A 24,725-nucleotide genomic window follows, 5' to 3' on the forward strand; every position below is an offset into this window, starting at 1 on the left:
GATTTGGTAAGAATGGTTGTTAGGTGGTGATGTGTGCTTCATGTTTTGTCATTAGGATGCTCACCATATCTGGTCATGTTATTAATTCTAGGATTCACTGGGCTTAGGTGAGGCATTTTGCTTTTTAATAGGGCAGCATACCAGTTTTACCATTTTTATTAGTGTTCTGTGTATTTTCAGTTTTTCCTAATTAACAGGAGGAAAATGTCTTCATTATTTAATTTTGAATTTCTTTGATAATTGGGTTTATGAACATTTTTCCATGTGTTCACTTATCTGTTACTTATCAATTTATTTTGACCCATACCTATTAGAATTTTTTAATTTGGACAAAGTCCTTCTTAATTACTGTCATATTTTGTCCATTCTATGTTGCCTTTTATCTTTGTTTATGCTGTCTTTTATATATTAAAGTATTTTGATACTAGTCAAATCTTGTGATTTTTTTTTTTTTCCCATCAAGTCTGGACTTGGAAAATGGAAAGGAAGTAACAGCTGAATTTGAAATGTTATGGAAAAGAACTGTGGGAATCAGCTACTCCTCTGCCTTATTTAAAAAATAAAAGGCCTAGGGAAGTAGAGAAGTTATAGTTTGTCGCCAGGGTTTAGACTAGAGACTGACTTTCTCAAGTCGTCTTCCCCTCATTCTATCTCCATTTCTAGTAAATACCTCAGTTAAATTTGGAACATGAATGAAGAACTTTGTAATTAAAATCAAAGATTTAAAATTTTCTTATCCTAAATTATATGCTTCGTGGAGGTTTGCCTCTTACTAGAGTACTATTTCGGCTGTTATACTTAGTGGAAAAGTATATTTTCTCTTATTCATTTTTATATACTTTAAAATTTAGAATCACTCTGAGAATGTAAAGTGTTGCTGCCTTCTTTAATTAGAGTTAAAAATGACCTGATTTTGACCACTGTTTTGCCTAACAGGAAGCCTGCAGACCTGCAGAACTTGGCTCCGGGGACCCACCCACCATTTATAACTTTCAACAATGAGGTCAAAACGGATGTAAATAAGATTGAAGAATTTCTTGAAGAAGTCTTATGCCCCCCCAAGTGAGTATCCAAGAAAATAATGCCTGGAAATATTGCCGTCTTTTTAAAGGTTTGTCTTATTTGGCCCTTAGAGACATTTCTCTTGATTGTACTTAAGTTAAATTGTCCCAGAATTAAGTTGGAATGACTAGGACTTCTCTTCATTCATTACAATGCTACACAGATGGCAGAACTGGCTTCTGGCTAGGCAAGTAAGCCATACTAAGAAAGGTATGGAATTGGATTAAGCTGGAGAATACCTGGTGAAAGTAGGTTTGGGATATGTGAGATAGGTCAGGAAAGACTGATTATTTGAGGTCCCAAAATGCGAGTGAAGTTTAAGGATAAAAAGAGATGGGGAAAGACATACTCACATTGAACCCAGCCAGAGTGTCTAAGCAGAAGTGTGGTACAGGTTGCTGGGAGATTTCCTATCAGGCCACTTTAAAGGTAATTTTCTGAAGCTACTACCCAAGGGCATTAACTTTTTAGACTGTGTCCCTGGGGTTCCATGTTTATACATATATTTCTTAGAGGTGTTCTAGATCCCCTGGTCCTGCATATTAGCCCACGTGATTAATGATTTTAAAGTACTCAGCTATTGCCTATAATGTGAGATGTAGTTGAGAAATAAATGTACTGTAATGACATACCTAAATTGCAACTATGCAGGTTTCCATCATAGTGTAATCTTGGCTTAGATTCAAAGCTTCATTGATTTCTTTCAGGCTTTTCTAGTTTCATTATCCTGAAAACCAGGTTTCTTTTTTGGGGGCCCAAGCCTTTTCTTGTTCGTTGTCTTTACTCTCCACACATACAGGTACATTTCCGTAGAATGGCATTATTGAGTTAGAGGGTTCTGAAATGATAGTTCCTCAGCATTCATTCCTTCATTCACTGGTTTATTCTGCAAAGAGTTACTGGGCAACAAAGCTCTATGGATAGAATATGAGAGAGTTCCTGCTCTCCAGAGGTGCAGTTGAATATGGACAGATAGTGGTGCTATGGGAAGGTGAGTGGAATCAGGAAAGGCTTTAGAGAAAGAGATAACGTTTGAACTAAGCGATAATTGAAAAAAACAAAGATTGGCATTCAGCAGGTGAATGAGAAGATGACAGACATTCCAAGCAGAAAAATAATTTTGAATAAGCTTTCTTTGGAGGACCTCAGGATGTGACTGGGCTGAAGATGGTAGGCAGAAAGGCTGCCAGGAGGCATGTGAGTGATGACACCCCTGTCTGCAACTAGTTCATGTGCAGTGGGGAACAGAACTGCCCTCTATTTGGCAGTCTTACACTAAGCTTAAAATTTCGTTTTCTTAATCCTGTATTCTAAAGTTTATCCTCTGCCTTCCTGTCTTTCTGAGAACCTCAAACTTCTTTCATCTCTACTTTCCAAGAGTCCTCATCTACCTTCCATCCCTAGTAAAGTTTCTGTAGACAAATATCTATAAAACTATGTTTGACTTTTCCTCCAGACCATGTATATAGTTACAATACTGATAAACTGAAACTAAGATCTTTGTAAAATAGAAACTGAAGCTTTATATACATCAGTAACGAACTATTATGAACATTCATTCAACTTTGTGGAAATAATTTTTGAGAGAACATAGAACCTGCCAGATCTTTTTGTTCTTTTTGTGTATGTACGTATATATGTATGTATGTATATCTTACCCTTTTCATTTTTAAAGTCTGTCAGCTGTGAGTAAAGTTCCGCATTCACTGGTTTATCCTCAGACGCTAATGAAAGTAGTCTTTCTCTCATAACTGTAGATTATTGTATCAACATTAAATTATAAATAGAAAAACAATTTGAATGACATTCATTCTCTGGGAGGGAAACTATATGTTGTTTCAAATCATAGTCTGAAATGTTTATGGTGTAAATCCTTCCAAGAATATTTACGTTTTTGAAGTCAGTATGCTGATAACATTATATACCATTTCAGTAAAATGGGGGCATTTTTACATATTCTCTCCTAACCTCCTTCTTCAACAATATCAGCAATAACAACAACAAAAAATTTCACTATTCTTATTTTTTCTAAGAGGGAATAAATATTAAGTAATAATATTAAAGTTATTAAATAATAATGTTAGCTCCATAATAAATTTTAATGGAGCTAATATTAAAATATGCTAACTAGGTTGATCATAACTTTCCTTCCAAGGAGTAAACATCTTAATTTCATGGCTGCAGTCACCATCTGCAGTGATTTTGGAGCCCCAAGAAATAAAGTCTGACACTGTTTCCACTGTTTCCCCATCTATTTCCCATGAAGTGATGGGACCAGATGCCATGATCTTAGTTTTCTGAATGTTGAGCTTTAAGCCAACTTTTTCATTTTCATCAAGAGGCTTTTTAGGTCCTCTTCACTTTCTGCCATAAGGGTGGTGTCATCTGCATATCTGAGGTTATTGATATTTCTCCCGGCAATCTTGATTCCAGCTTGTGCTTCTTCCAGCCCAGCGTTCCTCATGATGTACTCTGCATATAAGTTAAATAAGCAGGGTGACAATATACTGCCTTGACGTATTCCTTTTCCTTTTTGGAACCAGTGTGTTGTTCCATGTCCAGTTCTAACTGTTGCTTCCTGACCTGCATACAGGTTTCTCAAGAGGCAGGTCAGGTGGTCTGGTATTCCCATCTCCTTCAGAACTGTCCACAGTTGATTGTGATCCACACAGTCAAAGGCTTTGGCATAGTCAATATGCGAAGAGTTGACTCACTGGAAAAGACCCTGATGCTGGGAGGGATTGGGGGCAGGAGGAGAAGGGGACGACAGAGGATGAGATGGCTGGATGGCATCACTGACTCGATGGACATGAGTTTGAGTAGACTCTGGGAGTTGGTGATGGACAGGGAGGCCTGGCATGCTGCAATTCTTGGGGTCGCAAAGAGTCGGACACGACTGAGCAACTGAACTGAATATTAAAATATTCTGATATTTTGGCATCCAGGAGTCTCTAAGACATCGTAGCATTTTAAATTTGATTTGGACTTTGAAAATAAACATTTTCGCTTTTTTTTTTTAATATATAGAAAATTTAGCTTCATTTCATTTGGGCATATTTAAAGAGATACTCTAACCAGAGATGATCTTTTCATTTAAATAATTTAAAAATTGGGAGATCTTTCTGTTATAAAGGGTTCTGCTGCTGCTGCTGTTAAGTCACTTCAGTCGTGTCCAACTCTGTGTGACCCCATAGACAGAAGCCCACCAGGCTCCCCTGTCCCTGGGATTCTCCAGGCAAGAACACTGGAGTGTGTTGCCATTTCCTTCTCCAATGTGTGAAAGTGAAAAGTGAAAGTGAAGTCGCTCAGTCGTGTCCAACCCTTAGTGACCCCACGGACTGCAGCCTACCAGGCTCCTCCATCCATGGGATTTTCTAGGCAAGAGTACTGGAGTGGCTTGCCATTGCCTTCTCCGTATAAAGGGTTCATAATCTGCCAAATTCTCTCTGTGGTTAATTTTCCTTGTTTTTATGTTGATGTTTCTGATGGCTCAGATGGTTAAAGAATCTGCCTGCAATGCGGGAGACCTGGGTTCAACCCCTGGGTAGGGAAGATCCCCTGGAGCAGGGAATGGTAACCCACTCCAGTATTCTTGCCTGGAGAATTCCATGGACAGAGGAGACTGGCAGGCTACAGTCCACGGGATTGCAAAGAGTCGGACACAACTGATTGACTAACAACTTTGACTTTTGTTCTGAAGAGAGTTTCTAAATAAAGTTAAAAATTTTACTTTAAACAGAAGGGAGTATTTTTGATGTTACTAATGCCTCTGCTGTTATTAACATTCAAGTGCTAATTATGTACCATGCACTGTGCATTGTGGAGTATTTTGTGGAGTATCTCAGTCTTCTCCAAGACTTTATGGAAAAACTAAAATGAATAATCAAAATAATTTGTCCAGGGTTTCACAGTTAAAGGTGGCAGAGTTGGCATGTGCATGCTACATGCTAAGTCACTTCAGTTGTGTCCGACTTTGTGCGACCCCACGGACTGTAGCCTGCCGACTGCTTTGTCCATGGGAATTCTCCAGGCAAGAATACTGGAGTGGGTTGCCATGCCCTCCTCCAGGGGATCTTCCTGACCCAGGGACTGAACCTGCTTCTCTTATGTCTCCTACATGGACAGGCGGGTTCTTTACCACCAGCGCCTTCTGGGCAGAGTTGGCATACTTCCTTTCAAAGCTCGATCTATATGCCTTCAAAAACCCGTGTTTCCTCTTCCGTTTTTCCTTTGGTTGAGTTTGACTTTTGTTAAAGGTAAAATGTGAGCCTTTAATTGGAATTGTGCTTTAGTGAGTACAAAATTGAAGGCTAGCTCAAGTTTAGAGGAAGGGTAGGATAGAAAGCGAAGGGAGTTTGCTTTTACTGTGTGTGATGACCGAGTGGGACTGAAAGTGATTGATTGTCCAACTTAATTTAGTGAATCCTTTTTAAAAAGTAGGGAAAGTTTAACTTCTGATGATTTTTTGTTTATATGCATGGGAGCAGCATGTTTCAGAGAAGGCATGGCACCCCGCTCCAGTGCTCTTGCCTGGAAAATCCCATGGATGGAGGAGCCTGGTAGGCAGCAGTCCATGGGGTCGCTCAGAGTCGAACACGACTGAGCGACTTCACTTTCCCTTTTCATTTTCATGCATTGGAGAAGGAAATGGCAACCCACTGCAGTGTTCTTGCCTGGAGAATCCCAGGGACGGGGGAGCCTGGTGGGCTGCCGTCCATGGGGTTGCACAGAGTCGGACACGACTGAAGTGACTTGGCAGCAGCAGCAGCATGTTTGGATTGAGAGTACTTTGCCCTTAGTGGGTTCTGTAACCCGTGATGTGAAATGCTGATCAAACAGCATGTTCTCTGCCATGCAGACTTGCTTCTAGAAGATGAGAGGGAGGGAAGGAAGTGTTTCTGGGATCATCACATGCATTCTTTTCCCTTTCCTCTGTTCTAGGGCAGTCAGGGATCAGCCTTTTCTCTAGGATGAGGTCTTCAGGTCCTTAGCTGATCCTATTCACACTGATTGTAAGCCTTCTTGTTTCCAGGTAGGAGGAGAAAAGGCAGAAGAGTTGTATTAGCTGGTGAACTAGAATCCAGCATTTCTAATAACATGTTTTTGACATTTGTTGAAACTGAGAACAGAGGGGTTTTTATGTGAGCATTTCTGATTTAATCATGACAAATACAAGCTATTCTAGAGTTATTAGAGACTAATGAAAAGCTAAAATCAAGGAGTTTTTGCTAGTCTAGGTAACTATAGGTTTTAATGGAGAAACTATCTTCTCTTCTGGGGTATTTTTTTTCAGTTTCCCCCTTGCTTGAAAGAAGGAATTGCTTTGCCACCCCCACTCCCACCAAAAGCTTTTTAAAAACTTTGAAATTTGGATTTTTAACTGCAGCAGGCTTGTATACTTGGCCCACTTACTGATAAAAGGAGAGAAGGATAGAGGAAGCTAGATAATTTTGGAGAAAAGTCCTATAAACTGTTGTTAAGCCTTTTTTCTTTCTTTCTTCCTTTTTAAGAGAAATAACAATGAAACTTGAATTTACAGGAGTAATTTAATAGACTTGTATAACCACACTTTATTCTCACATTAACACAAGAAAGGAGAAAATATCTGAGATCTTTCTTAAAGGATGGAAACATTCTTAGCTAGTCTACCATAAATACTAGTCAGTGATGTGATACAGGATGTAATAAAGGACTGATCTTAAAGTCTCAATGCCCTGGATGTGCATGTCTGTTCTGTGGTTGACACATAGCCTTTTATTAATCATTTACTTTTGTTAACTGTTAAAGTAAATGTTCATAATAGTTGAAAAGTATTGCTTAGTCAAGCAATTTGCCAAAACTACTACTAATGAATTATTAAAATCCAGTGTTTGGGGGAAACGCAAAAAAGTTGACAACTGATTTTGGACCTAACTGTTTAGTATTCGATTTATCTTTTTGAACTTGATGTGTAGTAAAACAGAAACAACAGCACTGGACTTGGGGACAGGAGATGTGAGTTTGATGATACTTTTAATTAGTCCAGTGATTTGGGGGTAACTGTGTAAGTTTTCTGAAATATGATTTCCTTTTAGCAAAATGAGAGATTGAGGTTGAGTGGTTTCTTGTACCTATAGTATTGTATGCATTAAATTAATAATACAAGTTTAATTGTTTGTCTTAGAGAATAGGGCATGTTTAACCTGTTTTAGAGAACAGTAGTTTTTTGTTTTTTTAAAGAGTTGTAATAGTATCTGTTTCCATGTAATAAAGGATACACTGATTGCAAGTCCTACATTTTTACCTGCTCATTAAAATAGGTCTCTGGTAAGTATGATTCTGTGTGTTCGTCTTTGTAACCCCAGTACTTAGTACAACTTCTGACACGTAGTAGATACCTACTTATTAGAATAAATAAATATATGCATAAAATGAATATATAAATAATCTTTAATTCAAATCTACTTCCCTATAAGTTACTTTGAGAATTATGAAGTTTACTTCATTAGAAAAAGTAGGTACTCTTAAATATTGGTTGGGGAAAAGAGTAAATTTGGAAACTTGGCTAGAGGAAGATATAGGTGTACTGAAGAGGTGCTTTTGTTCCTTGCACTATATTTTCTTTGGAATGAGTCAATGAAGGTACTGTATTAAAAGTGGTGGAAATACTTAAATTACAGGCTGGTTATTTTCATAGTCAAGGGAAATCCAGGGATGTTGAAGCTGGAATTAACTGTTTCAGCTCAGGCAAGGGGGAAAGAAAAAGAGAGATGATAACGTTTTCTGTAGTTAACAGGAAAAAAAAATGTTATATGTGTATATATATAAACGCACACATCACACACACATATATAATATACATATACATACACTCAGGTGAAATTTATTTACCGTAATCATTCACTGAAAAGCTCATTATGTAGTTAATTTAACTTCTAATTATAAAGAACCTTTTAAGCTTAAAAATAGATATTGAAAAGAAGAACAGTCTTTCCTAATGTGGTGCTAAGAGTCTGAATTTCTCTATTTCTGACTCCTTGGAGTTGCTGCAAACTCTGCTGAAGGGAAAAGTAAAGAATTGGGCTTTTTCATGTGTATTTTCTAGTTTAAGGAAGAAATAAAAATTAAGTATGTGTGTTTGAAATTTAAGTATATAAAATACACATGTGTGTGTGTCTTTTTAAAAAAGCTGTTGTGTCATGAAATGTCTCTTCTCAAAGTAGAAAGACTTTGTAGTAACACAACAGAGCACTTGTTAGCAAAATTCCAATGTCTTATTTTTCTGTTGCTCAGAGTGGTATTTCGTATATGGGAAGCTTCAGAAAATCCTGAATGTAGGGCTAAAGTGAATGATCGGCCTCCTGCTGTTTTTGTCCTTGACCTAAATTTGGTCAGTCTAGATTCTTTTCCTACTGCCAGGGTTCTGTGGCACTGTTGTACACGGCTGACTCAGTGCACGGCATACCAAAGATGTCTGTTTGGCATTCCTATCTGAGAAAGCTCTACAGTTGAAATGTGGCTAGTGCAACTGAGGAAATGAGTTTTAACTTTATTATGATTAATTTAGATTCCTATTTGGATAGCCACAAGTCACTAATGGCTACCATATTGGATAATTCAGATATGGAATATTTCCATCAGCACAGAAAGTTCTCTTGGACAGCTCTACTCTAGAGTTCTCTTACTAAGATGCCCATTGGCTTGGCACCACTCCCTGAACAAGTAGACTGTTTTCCCAGCATTTTAATTTATAAAATGGAGATGGAGTGCGGATGCCCTTTGGATGCCAAGAATCTTAATATGTGAACAAAAGCACTGTGCAGAACTTTGTTTCCTAAGGAAAAAGCACATCTTAAAAATACTGTGGAAAACCGATGATGGCATTTCTTAGAGTAATAACTGTTAAAAGATGTCTAGTAACTGCTAGCATAATGGTTTGATTGAGAGGATTTATGCTAATATATCTTTGGAGGCTCTATAATCCATTATTACATTTTTCATTTAGGTACTTAAAGCTTTCACCAAAACACCCAGAATCAAATACTGCTGGAATGGACATCTTTGCCAAATTCTCTGCATATATCAAGAATTCAAGGCCCGAGGCTAATGAAGGTAAAAAAAAAAACAACCAAGTGGTTGAATTAGCGATGTAGAACCAGTCCCTCCTATCTACCCCCTAAAAACCTCCAAAACAAAACAAAAACAGGAACAAAGATCAGAAAACCCTATTATGACAATGATTATAAATGATTACTTTGGAGGCCATTCCTTAAAGTATTAAAAACTAGCTTTCAGAGTTGATCAGAGATTAGATGATAAACCAGAGTTAAGTCCTTAAGTCATTCTTTTTCTCTGTTTCTTGTTGATTAACTGTGCCTAGCATAAAGTGGGTGTGTGATTAAATGTTTATTGAATAACTTTGTTCTCATATTCTTCTGAGAAGTTACCATGAAGGGAGCTATACAGAAAATTACAGTGTCTCAGAAACAATGGCTTGGGTGGTTGTGGTGGTTGGAATAGATTGATATAGCTTAATTTAAACTATTACTGAAGCTTTTGTTTATTGTTGGGTGCCAGGAACCTAAAGTCAGCCTGGATGGGTTTGTGTGCTAATTACCCTTACGAGCAGCTTTTAGAGTTGCTCTTGCAGAGGTCTCTGTACCCTAAAACTAAGGTTTCCGCTTCAAGTCCTGTTTTCATGATGAGAGTGGTTTGTGTAGTACAGATGCTACCTCCTTCTTTTATTTATAAAGGACACTGTCTTATCATTTCATTTACCAAACTTGCATATAGTAAAAGGGAAGTCTCTTTAAAAGAGTTCCCATTGGATGAACCTTGTCTTAACTACACCGTTCAGTCGTTTCCCCTTTTCTTCTCTTTGGGATGTTAATTAAGCATTGTTCTTTCTGCCAAAAACTATATAGAGAGAGCATTAGTGTTTAATTAAAATAACAGTAATTACCAAAGAGCCAATTCCTAAAGACACTATAATCCATCATAATTTTAGACTGTTTGGTAGCTTGGATGGGGCTCTTTGGGTGGAGTTTATGGCCACAAATGAGCAAGAGTACCAAAGGGAAAGAGTATCTCAGTGCCAGTTGGCCAAGAATAAGCATCTTTTAAAAAGTTGACACATTTGCCGATTTCCTTCTGTTATTTCCGTTTCCAAGCTATTCAGGCCTTTAAAAATTACTATTAAATTTTTTAATTGCAGCATTTTACAATTTACTATTGAATTTCAGTGGTTTCTGGAATAATATTCACTGCATGAAATCGTGTTTCTATAGGTAAGGGAAAAACTTCAGCACACTGGCCTGCCTGTCTTACATCTATTCAATGTGTTTCAGTAGCTGCATTGGAGAAGGAAATGGCAACCCACTCCAGTGTTCTTGCCTGGAGAATCCCAGGGATGGGGGAGGCTGGTGGGCTGCCGTCTATGGGGTCACACAGAGTCAGACATGACTGAAGCGACTTAGCAGCAGCAGCAGCAGCTGCCATAGCTAGGGAGCAATTTTCCTTAGTAATTGTCTTTTTTTTTTGTACTAATGGTTCTGTATGAGTCTTTTATACACTTAGTAAACAGTTCATTGGAGCCCCTCCTACCATAGACAGTATCTCTTCTCTGTTCTACCTTCCTTCCTGCAGGTGACTATTCTCTGTACACCCAGATGTTCTTGCTGAACATCTTCTATGAACTCTCTTAGTTAAAGTCATAATGTTTTTATTTCTCAGTGTGGCTTTTGGAAACTAGAGGGCGGTTGAAATTTCTTTTGATGCTTGGTAAAGAGGAGAGGGAAATAAAATGTGTCCGCTTTAAAAAAAATTGCTTTGAGGGATGGGAATAGGGGAGGAGACTAGGGGAGAAAGTGATTCACTTAAGTATAACTTTGTGTTCTATTTTTTGCTATCAATTTGTTCCTGTCTTAAGTAGCCACCTACATTTACTGTCCTTCAAATGCTGTAACCAATAAGAATAAACAACATAATGGATTATACCGCACATAACTTAGAAGGCTTTTTATATTAAATTACCTATTGGTAAATAAGAATTCCAGTTGCCAAGCAACTTCCCCCACACTGCCATGAGACATTAGAAAACAGAATTCCAAATCACTTTGGAGCTTAATGGGTCTCCCTTGTGTATATTTGTTGCAGGTCTTTTATCTGTTTAATACAATTAAATACCTTAAATAAACCTTAATGATCTACCTCCTTATTCTCCCAAATAATAAACAGCCTACATACACATTGATAGATTTTTCATTTTACATGGTAAATTAGAGTAGGCAAGTCTTTGATTAGTTTTAAAAACCTATTAAATATTTCACAAAATTCAGTGTGTTTGGACAGTTCTAAGGCCTTTTATTGATATTTCTCCCAGCAATCTTGATTCCAGCTTGTGCTTCTTCCAGCCCAGCGGTCCTCATGATGTACTCTGCATATAAGTTAAATAAGCAGGGTGACAATATACAGCCTTGACGCACTCCTTTTCCTATTTGGAACCAGTCTGTTGTTCCATGTACAGTTCTGACTGTTGCTTCCTGACCTGCATACAGGTTTCTCAAGAGGCAGGTCAGGTGGTCTGGTATTCCCATCTCTTTCAGAATTCTCCACAGTTTACTGTGATCCACACAGTCAAAGGCTTTGGCATAGTCAATGAAGCAGAAATAGATGTTTTTCTGGAACTCTCTTGCTTTCTCAATGATCCAGCGGATGTTGGCAATTTGATCTCTGGTGCCTCTGCCTTTTCTAAAACCTGCTTGAACATCTGGGAGTTCACGGTTCACATATTGCTGAAGCCTGGCTTGGAGAATTTTGAGCATCACTTTGCTAGCGTATGAGATGAGTGCAATTGTGCGGTAGTTTGAGCATTCTTTGGCATTGCCTTTCTTTGGGATTGGAATGAAGACTGACCTTTTCCAGTCCTGTGGCCACTGCTGAGTTTTCCAAATTTGCTGGCATATTGAGTGCAGCACTTTCACAGCATCATCTTTCAAGATTTGAAATAGCTCAACTGGAATTCCATCACCTCCACTAGCTTTGTTCGTAGTGATGCTTTCTAAGGCCCACTTGACTTCACATTCCAAGATGTCTGGCTCTAGGTCAGTGATCACGTTATTGTGACTATCTTGGTCGTGAATATCTTTTTTGTACAGTTCTTCTGTGTATTCTTGCAACCTCTTCTTAATATCTTCTGCTTCTGTTAGGTCCATACCATTTCTGTCCTTTATCGAGCCCATCTTTGCACGAAATGTTCCCTTGGAATCTCTAATTTTCTTGAAAAGATCTCTTGTTTTTCCTATTCTGTTGTTTTCCTCTATTTCTTTGCACTGATCACTGAGGAAGGCTTTTTTATCTCTCCTTTCTATTCTTTGGAACTCTGCATTCAGCTGCTTATATCTTTCCTTTTCTCCTTTGCCTTTCGCCTCTCTTCTTTTCATAGCTCTTTGTAAGGCCTCCTCAGACAGCCATTTTGCTTTTTTGCATTTCTTTTCCATGGGGATGGTCTTGGTCCCTGTCTCCTGTACAATGTCACGAACCTCTGTGGACTTGAGTCTGAGTGAGCTCCGGGAGTTGGTGATGGACAGGGAGGCCTGGCGTGCTGTGATTCATGGGGTCGCGGAGAGTCGGACACGACTGAGCAACTGAACTGAACTGAACTGAAGGCCTTTTATTGGAGCTTCAGCTTTAGCATCAGTCCTTCCAGTGAACACCCAGGACTGATCTCCTTTATAATGGATTGGTTGGATCTCCTTGCCTCAGTTCAGTTCACTCGCTCAGTCATGTCCAACTCTTTACGACCCCATGAATCACAGCACGCCAGGCCTCCTTGTCCATCACCAACTCTTGGAGTTCACTCAAACTCATGTCCATCGAGTCGGTGATGCCATCCAGCCATCTCATCCTCTGTCGTCCCCTTCTCCTCCCGCCCCCAATCCTTCCCAGCATCAGAGTCTTTTTCCAGTGAGTCAGCTCTTGGCATGAGGTGGCCAAAGTTTTGGAGTTTCAGCTTCAGCATCAGTCCTTCCAATGAACACCCAGGACTGATCTCCTTTAGAATGGACTGGTTGGATCTCCTTGCAGTCCAAGGGACTCTCAAGAGTCTTCTCCAACACCACAGTTCAAAAGTATCAATTCTTCAGCAATCAGCTTTCTTCCAACTCTTACATCCATACTTGACCACTGGAAAAACCTGAGCCTTGACTAGACAGACCTTTGTTGGCAAAGTAATGTCTCTGCTTTTTAATATGCTGTCTAGATTGGTCATAACTTTCCTTCCAAGGAGTAAGTGTCTTTTAATTTCATGGCTGCAGTCAGTATCTGCAGTGATTTTGGAGCCCAAAAAAATAAAGTCTGACAGTTTCCACTGTTTCCCCATCTATTTCCCATGAAGTGATGGGACCAGATGCCATGATCTTAGTTTTCTGAATGTTGAGCTTTAAGCCAACTTTTTCACTGTCCTCTTTCACTTTCATCAAGAGGCTTTTGAGTTCCTCTTCACTTTCTGCCATAAGGGTGGTGTCATCTGTATATCTGAGGTTTTAAGACCTACTTCTGTCTATGTAAGGGATTAGATATTTGAATGCTTTAGCAGTTGGGCTAGTGAAACAGAAAGGCCAATGCTTATATCAAGGTACAGAGTAAACAAAAAAGATTTAGAGAATAAAATAAAAGGAAACATAGATAGATAAAACATAATTCTTTAGTAACATGTCTAAGGTGACTGAGAGTAACTGTGTTTTCTTTTGAAATATTAAAGGAGAAATTAATGGGTAATCACTTTTATGGGATGGGTTAGGTATGACCTGTCCCAGATTTCACAGTATTTTTTCAATTCTGTGATTTCGTTAATTTATATAATTTATTAAGCTCCCAAATGTAACTCATAGATAATTTGTTAGTCTGTTGATGTTTATAATATTCTTAAGAGGTCAGTGAATTTAGCAGTGATGAAATCTGTCATTATATCCTGAGAGACATATTCCATAATGTCCCAATTCCCATTTTTAAATGGAGGTAAGGAATCTTTAGGTTCTGATTAGTTCCTTTTTATGCAAGGTTTATTCTCCCTCCCTATTTACCTCCTCTCTTGCACTGCCTGCCCTCCACCAAAAAGTGTGTGAAATCAGAGGATGGTTGTTCATCATTGTAGCAATGAAACTGTATTGGGTATTTAATCGTGTTTAAGTACTTAATACCTCTCTCTGTTTTCTGCCGTGTTACCAGACCCTTAAAAATTGCTTGTGTAAGATTACCTCTTTATTAAAACTAGCAGTAGCTTTAAAATAGTTTTATTGATGTAAGTGCACATAATTTTTTTCTTCACTGTAAATTATATTCTTTTTCTGTAACAGAAATTGTCTTGTTATAGTTAATGCCTTCTGCCTTGTTCTTACTCATTCAAATTACACAATTCATAGAGAAATGCATGCTTATTGAAGAAGTTAAAATATTACAAAAATTAATAAAACTTAAGTGTCCTTTTTGAGTCATATCATATAACCTGTTCCCCAACAGTTAGGATGTCTCCTTTTTTCTAGGCACAAACATTGTACTTAAATGTGTATTTATGTGTGTGTGTATATATATATACAGCAGTTGTCTTTATCTTGTATTATATGTATATGTATTAATAATAATATGTATTATTATCTTGTACAAGATCTACACTTCCATTTCAAAGTGTAGATCTACCTCACTTTAAGAAATGCTGCTTAATATTCCATAATATGGATTTTTTAGTTAACTATTTCACTGCTGACGTTTAGATTGCCTCAGGTTTTTTCATTATGACAAACTATGCTGCCCCTGATGTCCTTGTGCTAGATTTCAAATAGGTCAAAAGATTATGTTCTACTAGACTATACCAGTTTATCGTCGCACCGTGAAGGTATTCATTTCCCCACACTTCTGATCCTGGTGTGTTTGTGAGAGTGTTTGTTAATGTTTTGATTTTTCACAATTAAATTTAAAAATGATTTGTATAGCTTCTGTTGTACTTAGTAATTTTTTTTTGAGAACTTAAGAAATACATTCTTAGAGATACAGGATTAGTACAGTAGGGATATTAGAAAATAATAGTGCTTGTTATTAGTTACAAAAGACAAGAAGCTTAAACAAAAAAGGAGTTCCTTTCTGATGGCCTGCTACTGCCTCCTAGTGGTTAAGCTTGAGATTTTCATCTTAACCAATTTCAAATTCCTTTGTGATGGTTTGTCTTCAAAACTTTATTATGTTTATTAAATGATGTTCTTTAGTTCTCGTTCATTGGAGAAGGAAATGGCAACCCACTCCAGTGTTCTTGCCTGGAGAATCCCAGGGACGGGGGAGCCTGGTGGGCTGCCGTCTATGGGGTCACACAGAGTCGGACACGACTGAAGTGACTTAGCAGCAGCAGCATCAGTTCTCGTTACCTTGTTTTTCACTGTTATCCATTCCTTATATTCTTACATAAAAATTGTATCAAACTAATTCATCCTTCTTTGTTTTCATTAATACACCCTTTATTCCAACATTCTTAACTTTGAAAAATCACTAACACTGGTTGAGTACAGCAAGTTGACTTCATTGCAGGTATTTTGCTAAGTTCAGTTCAGTTCAGTTCAGTCGCTCAGTCGTGTCCGACTCTCCGCGACCCCATGAATCACAGCACGCCAGGCCTCCCTGTCCATCACCAACTCCCGGAGTTCACTCAAACTCATGCCCACAGAGTCGGTGATGCCATCCAGCCATCTCACTCTCGGTTGTCCCCTTCTCCTCCCGCCCCCAACCTTTCCCAGCATCAGAGTCTTTTCCAGTGAGTCAACTCGTCGCATGAGGTGGCCAAAGTATTGCAGTTTCAGCTTTAGCATCAGTCCTTCCAGTGAACACCCAGGATCGATCTCCCCTAGAATGGACTGGTTGGATCTCCTTGCGGTACAAGGGACTCTCAAGAGTCTTCTCCAACACTACAGTTCAAAAGCATCAATTCTTCGGCGATCAGCTTTCTTCACAGTCCAACTCTCACATCCTGTTAGAATCTGCCAAAAAGAAAAATTCAGTGAGAATATAGAAGAATTGAATAAGACAGTGAACAAGTTTAATCTCACTGATATTATAAATTTAATCTCATGGTGCCCCAAAACTGCAGAATATACCCTTGTTTTTCAAATGCACATGGAACACAAAATTGACTGTAAAACTGATGTGTGTGTGTGCTTAGTTACCCAGTTGTGTCTGATTCTTTGCGACCCTGTGGACTATAGCCTGTCAGGCTCCTCTGTCTATGGGGATTCTCCAGGTGAGAATACTGGAGTGGGTTGCCATGCCCTTCTCGAGGGGATCTTCCCAACCCAGGAATCGAACCCAGGTCTCCCACATTGCAGACAGATTCTTTACTGTCTGAACCACTCAGTTCAGTTCAGTTGCTCTCTTGTGTCCAACTCTGCGACCCCATGAACTACAGCATGCAGGCCTCCCTGTCCATCACCAACTCCTGGAGTTTATTCAAACTCATGACCATTGAGTCGGTGATGCCATCCAACCATCTCATCCTTTGTCATCCCCTTCTCCTCCCACCTTCAATCTTTCCCAGCATCAGGGTCTTTTCCAGTGAGTCAGTTCTTCACATCAGGTGGCCAGCGTATTGGAATTTCAGCTTCAACATCAGTCCTTCCAATGAACACCCAGGACTGATTTCCTTTAGGATGGACAGGTTGTATCTCCTTGCAGTCCAAGGGACTCTCAAGAGTCTTCTCCAACACCACAGTTCAAAAGCATCAATTCTTTGCCACTCAGCTTTCTTTACAGTCCAACTCTCACATCCATACCTGACTACTGAAAAACTGTAGCTTTGACTCGAATGACCTTTGTTGGCAAAGTAATGTCTCTGCTTTTTAATATGTTCTCTAGGTTGGTCATAACTTTTCTTCCAAGGAGCAGGCATCTTAATTTCATGGCTGCAGTCACCATCTGCAGTGATTTTGGAGCCCCAGAAAATAGTCTGTCACTGTTCCCATTGTTTCCCCGTCCATTTGCCATGAAGTGATGGGACCAGATGCCATGATCTTCGTTTTCTGAATGTTGAGCTTTAAGCCAACTTTTTCACTGTCCTCTTTCATTTTCATCAGGAGGCTCTTTAGTTCTTCTTCGCTTTCTGCCATAAGGGTGGTGTCATCTGCATATCTGAGGTTATTGATATTTCTCCCAGCAATCTTGATTCCAGCTTGTGCTTCTTCCAGCCCAGCGTTTCTCATGATGTGCTCTGCATATAAGTTAAATAAGCAGGGTGACAATATACATCCTTGACTTACTACTTTCCCGATTTGGAACCAGTCTATTGTTCCTTGTCCAGTTATAACTGTTCCTTCCTGACCTGCATACAGATTTCTCAAGAGGCAGGTCAGGTGATCTGGTATTCTGAGCCACTGCTGCTGCTGCTGCTAAGTCGCTTCAGTCGTGTCCGACTCTGTGCGACCCCATAGACGGCAGCTGACCAGGCTCCGCCGTCCCTGGGATTGGGAAGCCCATAAAGCTGAACCGTAAAGCAAATCTGAAAAATTTTCCAAAAGAAATTGACATCGTATCAACCAGAAAGAAAATAAACTAGATATTGGTAGCAAAAGTACAGTCAGAAAAATCTACATGTTTGAAAAATAAGCAGTGTCTTTCTGAATAACCCATGGGTTGAAGAATAACAAGATAAAAATATATCACGTCCAAATTTATATGCTATCATTTGGGCTTCCCAGGTGGTGCTAGTGGTAAAGAATCACAAGAGATGCAGGTTCAATCCCTGGTTTGGGAAGATCCCCTGGAGTAGGAAGTAGCCACCCATTCTATAGTATTCTTGTCTGGCAAATTCTATGGACAGAGGAGCCTGGTAGGCTACAGTGTGTGGGGCTGTAAAGAGTCTGACAAAACTGAGTGTACACACAAAGCTTCGTTTAGAGGAAAATTTATAGCTCTAAATGCGTATATTAGAAAAAAAGAGCTAAAAATTGGTAACCTTAAAGTATCCACCTCAGGGATTTAGTTAGATCAGCAAATTAAACCCAAGAAAGTAGAAGGAATGAGATATTCAAAGAGAAGAATTTTATTGAATAGAAAACAATTAGGACAGAATTAGCAAAGCTAAAAGTTCTTTGAAAAGTACAATAAGAAAATTGATGAATTCTTCACAGGAAAAATCAAGATAAATAAAAGGTAATAACCAATATTAGCAATGAAAGGGAATTACTACAGATGTTACATTTAAATTATTTGGGGAGGATATTATGAAAATGTTTATGTTTATAAATTTGAAAACACTGTTGCATAAATTTACAGAGAATACCATGTAAGAAAATTGTTACAAGAAGTGATTCAAAATGTGAATTGTCTTATATTTGTAATTAAAAACCGTCTCACAAAGATGGCTTCACTGATGAACTCTTCTAATTATTTGGGGAAGATGTAACATCAGTCTTGCATATACTCTTCCAGGAAGCAGAAAATAGGAAATACTTCCCAACTTGCTTTTTGAGATCAAAAACATCAAAAGGAAGGAGTCTTTCAGGCCAGTCTCTCTCAAACATAGTCGTAAAAGGCTAAAACAAAATATGCCAGATCCAGCAATATGATGAAAGTTAATACATATAACCAAGTTGAGTTTAATTCAGGAATGGAAGATTGGACATTCAAAAAAATCTATTCAAATTGTCACAATAATAGAATACAAGAGAAAAATTATGGTATTATTTCAATTGATGCAGAAAAAGTACTTGATAAAATTTAATACTTATTAAAATGTTTATTTTTAAAAAGTGCAAACTATGTATAGCAAGGAATTTTCTTAATCTGACAGAATCCACAGAAAAGTCATACTTAATAGAAGAATAGTGAAAGATTTCCTCTTCAAACCAAAACTAGAAAATAATGCTATTGTCACCACTTCTATTTAGCATTGTATTGGTGGTTTTGACCAGTATAATAGGCAAGAAAAAGTAATGAATTGTATGAGACTTGTGAAAGAAGGGATAAATTTGTCATTATTCTTAATATAATCAAAAATGTAGAAAATCCAAAGTAATCTATTGCATATGAGGCTATTATAAAAATTGGTTTTATTTGTGCCTGTTTAGCAAGAAGCAATAGAAAATGTGATAAAAAATATTTATACAATAAAAAATATCAGATATTTAGGAATAAACTTACCAAAAATGGACAAGACTTCTGCATAGAAAACATAGAAGAAATCTTTTAATTTTATAAAATTGAATAAAATTTTTAAAAATGATATTCATAGATTGGGACACTCAAAATTGTAAAGATGCCAGTTCTCAAATTGGAGTTGTGTTGAATCTATAGATCATTCAAAAGTTCAACAGTTTGTGTGTGTGCGTGCTTACACACATGTAAATTAACATGCTAATTCTACAGTTTATTAGGGAAATGTAAGGAACTAGGAATAGCCAAGATGATCTTGAAGAAAGATGTGTTTGAAAACTTATACTGCCTGATATCAGGATGTGTTGTAAAGGTACAGTAGCTAAAACAGTGTGGTATTAACAGAAGGATAGACAAATAGAACAGTAAAACAGAATACAGAGTCAAAAAACATCCCTCTGTACACAATCAATTCTAAGTGGATTAGAGATATAAATATACTTGGTAAAATATCTTCCAGAAGATAATGAAGAATAGCTTCGTAATTTGGGTTTAGGTAACCAAGGCAAACCATTCAGTAATCCATGTCTGTGCTTCAACCAGTAATGCTGAAGAAGCTGAACGTGAATGGTTCTGTGAGGACCTACAAGACCTTCTAGAACTAACACCAAAAAAAGATGTCACTTTCATCATAGGAGACTGGAATGCAAAAGTTGGAAGTCAAGAAATTCCTGGAATAACAAAGCAAGTTTGGCCTTGGAATACAAAATGAAGCAGGGCAAAGGCTAAAAGTTTTGCCAACAGAACACAGTAGTCATAGCAAGCACCCTCTTCAAACAACACAAGAGAAGACTCTACACATGGACATCACCAGATGGTCAATACCGAAATCAGATTGATTATATTCTTTGTAGCCGAAGATGGAGAATCTCTGTACAGTCAGCAAAAACAAGACCAGGAGCTGACTGTGGCTCAGATCATGAACTCCTTATTGCCAAATTCAAATTCAGACTTAAGTTGAAGAAAGCAGGGGAAACCACTAGTGGTTTTCAGGTATGACCTAAATCAAATCCCTTATGATTGATTATACAGTGGAAGTGACAAATAGATTCAAGGAATTAGATCTGATAGAGTGCCTGAAGAACTGTGGACAGAGGTTCATGACATTGTATGGGAGGCAGTGATCAAGACCATCTCCAAGAAAAAGAAATGCAAGAAGGCAAAATGGTTGTCTGAGGAGGCCTTACAAATAGCTAAGAAAAGAAGAGAAGTGAAAGACAAAGGAAAGAAGGAAAGATATACCCATTTGAATGCAGAGTTCCAAAGAATAGCAAGGAGAGGCATAAGGTCTTCCTCAGTGATCAATGCAAAGAAATAGAGAAAAACAACAGAATGGGAAAGACTAGAGATCTCTTCAAGAAAATTTAGAGATCCGAAAGGAACATTTCATGCAAAGATGGGCACAATTAAGGACAAATGGTATGGACCTAACAGAAGCAGAAGATATTAAGAAAAGGTGGCAAGAATACACAGAAATATCTTAATGACCCGGATAACCATGATGATCACTCACCTAGAGCCAGACATCCTGGAATGTGAAGTCAAGTGGGCCTTAGGAAGCATCACTACAAATAAAGCTAGTGGAGGTGATGGAATTCCAGCTGAGCTGTTTCAAATCTTAACAGATGATGCTGTGAAAGTGCTGCACTCAATATGCCAGCAAATTTGGAAAACTCAGCAGTGGCCACAGGACTGGAAAAGGTCAGTTTTCATTCCAATCCCAAAGAAAGGTAATGCTAAAGAATGTTCAAACTACTGCACAATTGCAGTCATCTCACACTCTAGCAAAGTAATGCTCAAAATTCTCCAAGCCAGGCTTCAACAGTATGAAAACTGTGAACTTCCAAGTATTCAAGCCGGATTTAGAAAAGGCAAAGGAACCAGAAATCAAATTGCCATCATCCATTGGATCATTGAAAAAGCAAGAGAATTCCAGAAAAACATCTACTTCTGCTTTATTGACTACTCCAAAACCTTTGACTGTATGGATCACAACAAACTTTGGAAAATTCCTCAAGAGATGGGAATACCAGAGCACCTTACCTGCCTCCTGAGAAATCTGTGTGCAGGTCAGGAAGCAACAGTTAGAACTGGACATGGAAAAACAGACTGGTTCCAAATAGGAAAAGGAGTACGTCAAGGCTGTATATTGTCACCCTGCTTATTTAACTTATTTGCAGAGTACATCATGCAAAATGCCGGACTGGGTGAAGCACAAGCTGGAATCAAGATTGCCGGGAGAAATATCAATAACCAGATATGCAGATGACACCACCCTTATGGCAGAAAGCAAAGAGGAATTGAAGAGCCTCTTGATGAAAGTGAAAGAGGAGAGTGAAAAAGTTGGTTTAAAGCTCAATATTCAGAAAACTAAGATCATGGCGTCTGGTCCCATCACTTCATGGCAAATGGATGGGGAAACAATGAAAACAGTGACAGACTTTTTTATTTTGGGGGGCTTCAAAATCACTGCAGACGGTGACTGCAGCCATGAAATTAAAAGACACTTGCTCCTTGGCAGAAAAGTTATGACCAACCTAGACAGCATATTAAAAAGCAGAGACATTACTTTGCCAACAAAGGTCCGTCTAGTCAGAGCTATGGTTTTTCCAATAGTCATGTATGGATGTGAGAACTGGACCATAAAGAAAGCTGAATGCCAAGGAATTGATGCTTTTGAACTGTGGTGTTGGAGACTCTTGAAAGTCCCTTGGACTGCAAGGAGATCCAACCAGTCCATCCTAAAGGAGATCAGTCCTGGCTGTTCGTTGGAAGGACTGAGGCTGAAGCTGAAACTCCAGTACTTTGGCCACCTGATGTGAAGAGCTGACTCATTGGAAAAGACCCTGATGACAGGAAAGATTGAAGCCAGGAGGAGAAGGGGCCTACAGAGGATGAGATGATTGAATGGCATCACCATCTTGATGGACAGGAGTTTGAACAAGCTCTGAGAGTTGGTAATGGACAGAGAGGCCTGGTGTGCTGCAGTCCATGGGGTTGTAAAGAGTCAGACATGACTGAGCAACTGGACTGAACTGAACAGAAGGTTTCTTAAGCTGAACACAAAGTACTGATCATAAAAGAAAAAATAAATGGGACTACATTAGGTTTAGTAATTTATGTTCATCAGAAGTCATCATTAAGCAAGTGAAAAGCAAGAAGGAATGTATAATACATGTAAGCACAAAGAATTTGCATCTGCAACATATAAAAAACTGCGAGTCAGTACAGCAGATCATCCAAGAGAAAAATGAGCAAACAGCACTTTACAAAAAGAGGATATCCAAAGAGGCAATAAATAGGAAAAGATTAAAACCGAATCTGTCATCCTCAAAAAGGGTTAATATTAAAGAGACTATACCAGATGTTGAAAATGTGAAGTCACTGGAACGTCCATACATACTGCTTGCTGTGCTGAACTTGGAAAACTGATCAATTTCTACTAAAATTGGACGCACGCATACCCTACACCTCCACTTTAAAAAGTTGAAGGGACTTCCCTGGTGGTCCAGTGGCCAAGACTCCACACTCCCACTGAAGGGATCACGCCGAGAGTCTTTTGTTGATCAGCTTCTCTATACTACTTCATTTTCCCAAGTATAAAGTCAGAGAGTAGGGACCTTTTATGTTTTATTCAGTAGTGAATTAATGACGCTTAGAACAAAACTTGGCATGTATTAGGGCATCAATTTGTATTTTGTTGAATACTTCTATCCTTCTTTTTCCATATTCAGCTTGGTTTCCAAGCTCAGAAGGTTTTTATCGCCTAAGTACTTCTAAAACCCTTTTTATACCTACAGCCCTCTACCTAAGACTACATCAATTGTCTGGACTACTTTGAAGGGATCAAGGGATGAGTTGGGGGGAGCAGTGTGGAACAAGTGTTGTGTTTGGACATTTATGTTGCTGGTGAAATATCTAATATATAGCATGTAAAGCTGTGCCTTTTTCTGTAATGGATCCAACTTTATTCAAACTTACAAGTAATATGGAGTGTCACCTCATGATTTTAACTTTCATGGCAAGTACATGTACTGTACTCATCATTGTGAACTCATCTATTCTGGGAGTGGGAGATAAAGGTGGGTTGAGAAGATAAAAGGTAAAAAAATAAAAATTTTAAAAAAGGGATAAGCGAGGGTCTGTCTTCAATACTTCATACCCATTCTAATGGTGTTCCCATCCCTTCTTTGCTAAGTGTCACCGACTTTGACTTTCTAGATACAGAGTGACTGCATTCTATTACTGTCTGAGTTATAATAATTTTATCATCTTAATCTATTTTGCGGGCTTCCTTGATGGCTCAGCGGTAAAGAGTCCACCTGCCAGTGCAGGAGATGCAGGTTTGACCCCTGGGTGAGGAAGATCCTCTGTAGAAGGAAATGGTAACCCATTCCATTACTTTTGCCTGGTAAATCCCATGGACAGAAGAGCCTGGTGGGCTACAGTCCACAGGGTCAGAAAGAGTCAGATCCGACTTAGTAAATAGACAACAACAAAATCAATTTTGCTGAAGAGGGCTCCAATTCAGTATTGTAAATTGAACTCCAATCTGACCTCTGTTTTTCATATTATTATAAGATAGTGCTATTTTTGGCTTCTTGTGTATATTAAGGCAATGTGGAAATTTCAGGCTTCTCTACTTGAATTGGTGTTTCTTAACACGTTTCATGGATATAAATCCAAATATTTGTATAGGAGTAGGATTTAAAATTGAGGACAAGAATCTCTGTCTCAGCAAGACTTTCTTCCCTAGATTTGAAATAATAGGTTTGTCTTTTCTTACCCATTTTTTTTTTCCTCCCGTTTAGACATCAGCTGTGTTGGGCCATGATGTGTTTGTATATGGGGCATTTAGTTATTAACAAATGTTTATAGATGACACTGTCTGAAATTATCATACTTGTTGATATATTTATCTGTAGTTTTACCTGTAAATTAGTCTCATCTCTCTCCCCCAAGTGAATAGATAAGCTCCAGAAGAGTAGGAACCCTGTCTGTTTTGTACCCCAGTGTCAGACCAGTTACTGACTGAAGGAGTACCACTTCTAGATTTTGGGGATCGGATGGTTTTCCTTCTTACAGCATTTCCATCTTTCTTTCAGCTTTGGAGCGGGGTCTCTTGAAAACACTGCAGAAACTAGATGAATATCTGAATTCTCCCCTCCCTGATGAAATTGATGAGAATAGTATGGAGGACATTAAATTCTCCACACGTAAATTTCTGGATGGCAATGAAATGACACTGGCTGACTGCAACCTGCTGCCCAAGCTGCACATTGTCAAGGTAGGCCTGCAGGGTGTGGGGTCACGTTGCTATTAAAAGGACTCTGCCTGTGTGTAAAACTTGGCTGATATTCTGACACTCACTATTTAGAACCTCCAAACAGTGTAACTTAATATTGTCTAGGAAATAGGTGAAACACCCTAAGGTGTATTAAATAGAAACTTGTGTATTAAAATCAATGCCTATGAGAAATGGAAATATTTTTTTCTGT

General features: G+C 38.5%; 1 protein-coding gene across 1 annotated transcript in view; it reads left to right on the forward strand.

Annotated features, from left to right (window-relative positions):
• Positions 1-24,725, forward strand: part of CLIC4 (CLIC family member 4) — an 85,204-nt gene that overhangs the window by 56,024 nt on the left and 4,455 nt on the right. The window contains exons 3-5 of the mRNA XM_055398447.2: positions 937-1,062; positions 9,047-9,153; positions 24,333-24,514. Of these exons, the coding sequence (XP_055254422.1) occupies positions 937-1,062; positions 9,047-9,153; positions 24,333-24,514 (415 nt within the window). The remainder of the gene's footprint in view (positions 1-936; positions 1,063-9,046; positions 9,154-24,332; positions 24,515-24,725) is intronic.

The sequence above is a fragment of the Moschus berezovskii genome, chromosome 2 (assembly GCF_049115385.1).
Source record: "Moschus berezovskii isolate FMDL1 chromosome 2, NW_MosBer_1.0, whole genome shotgun sequence".
NCBI lineage: Eukaryota > Metazoa > Chordata > Mammalia > Artiodactyla > Moschidae > Moschus > Moschus berezovskii.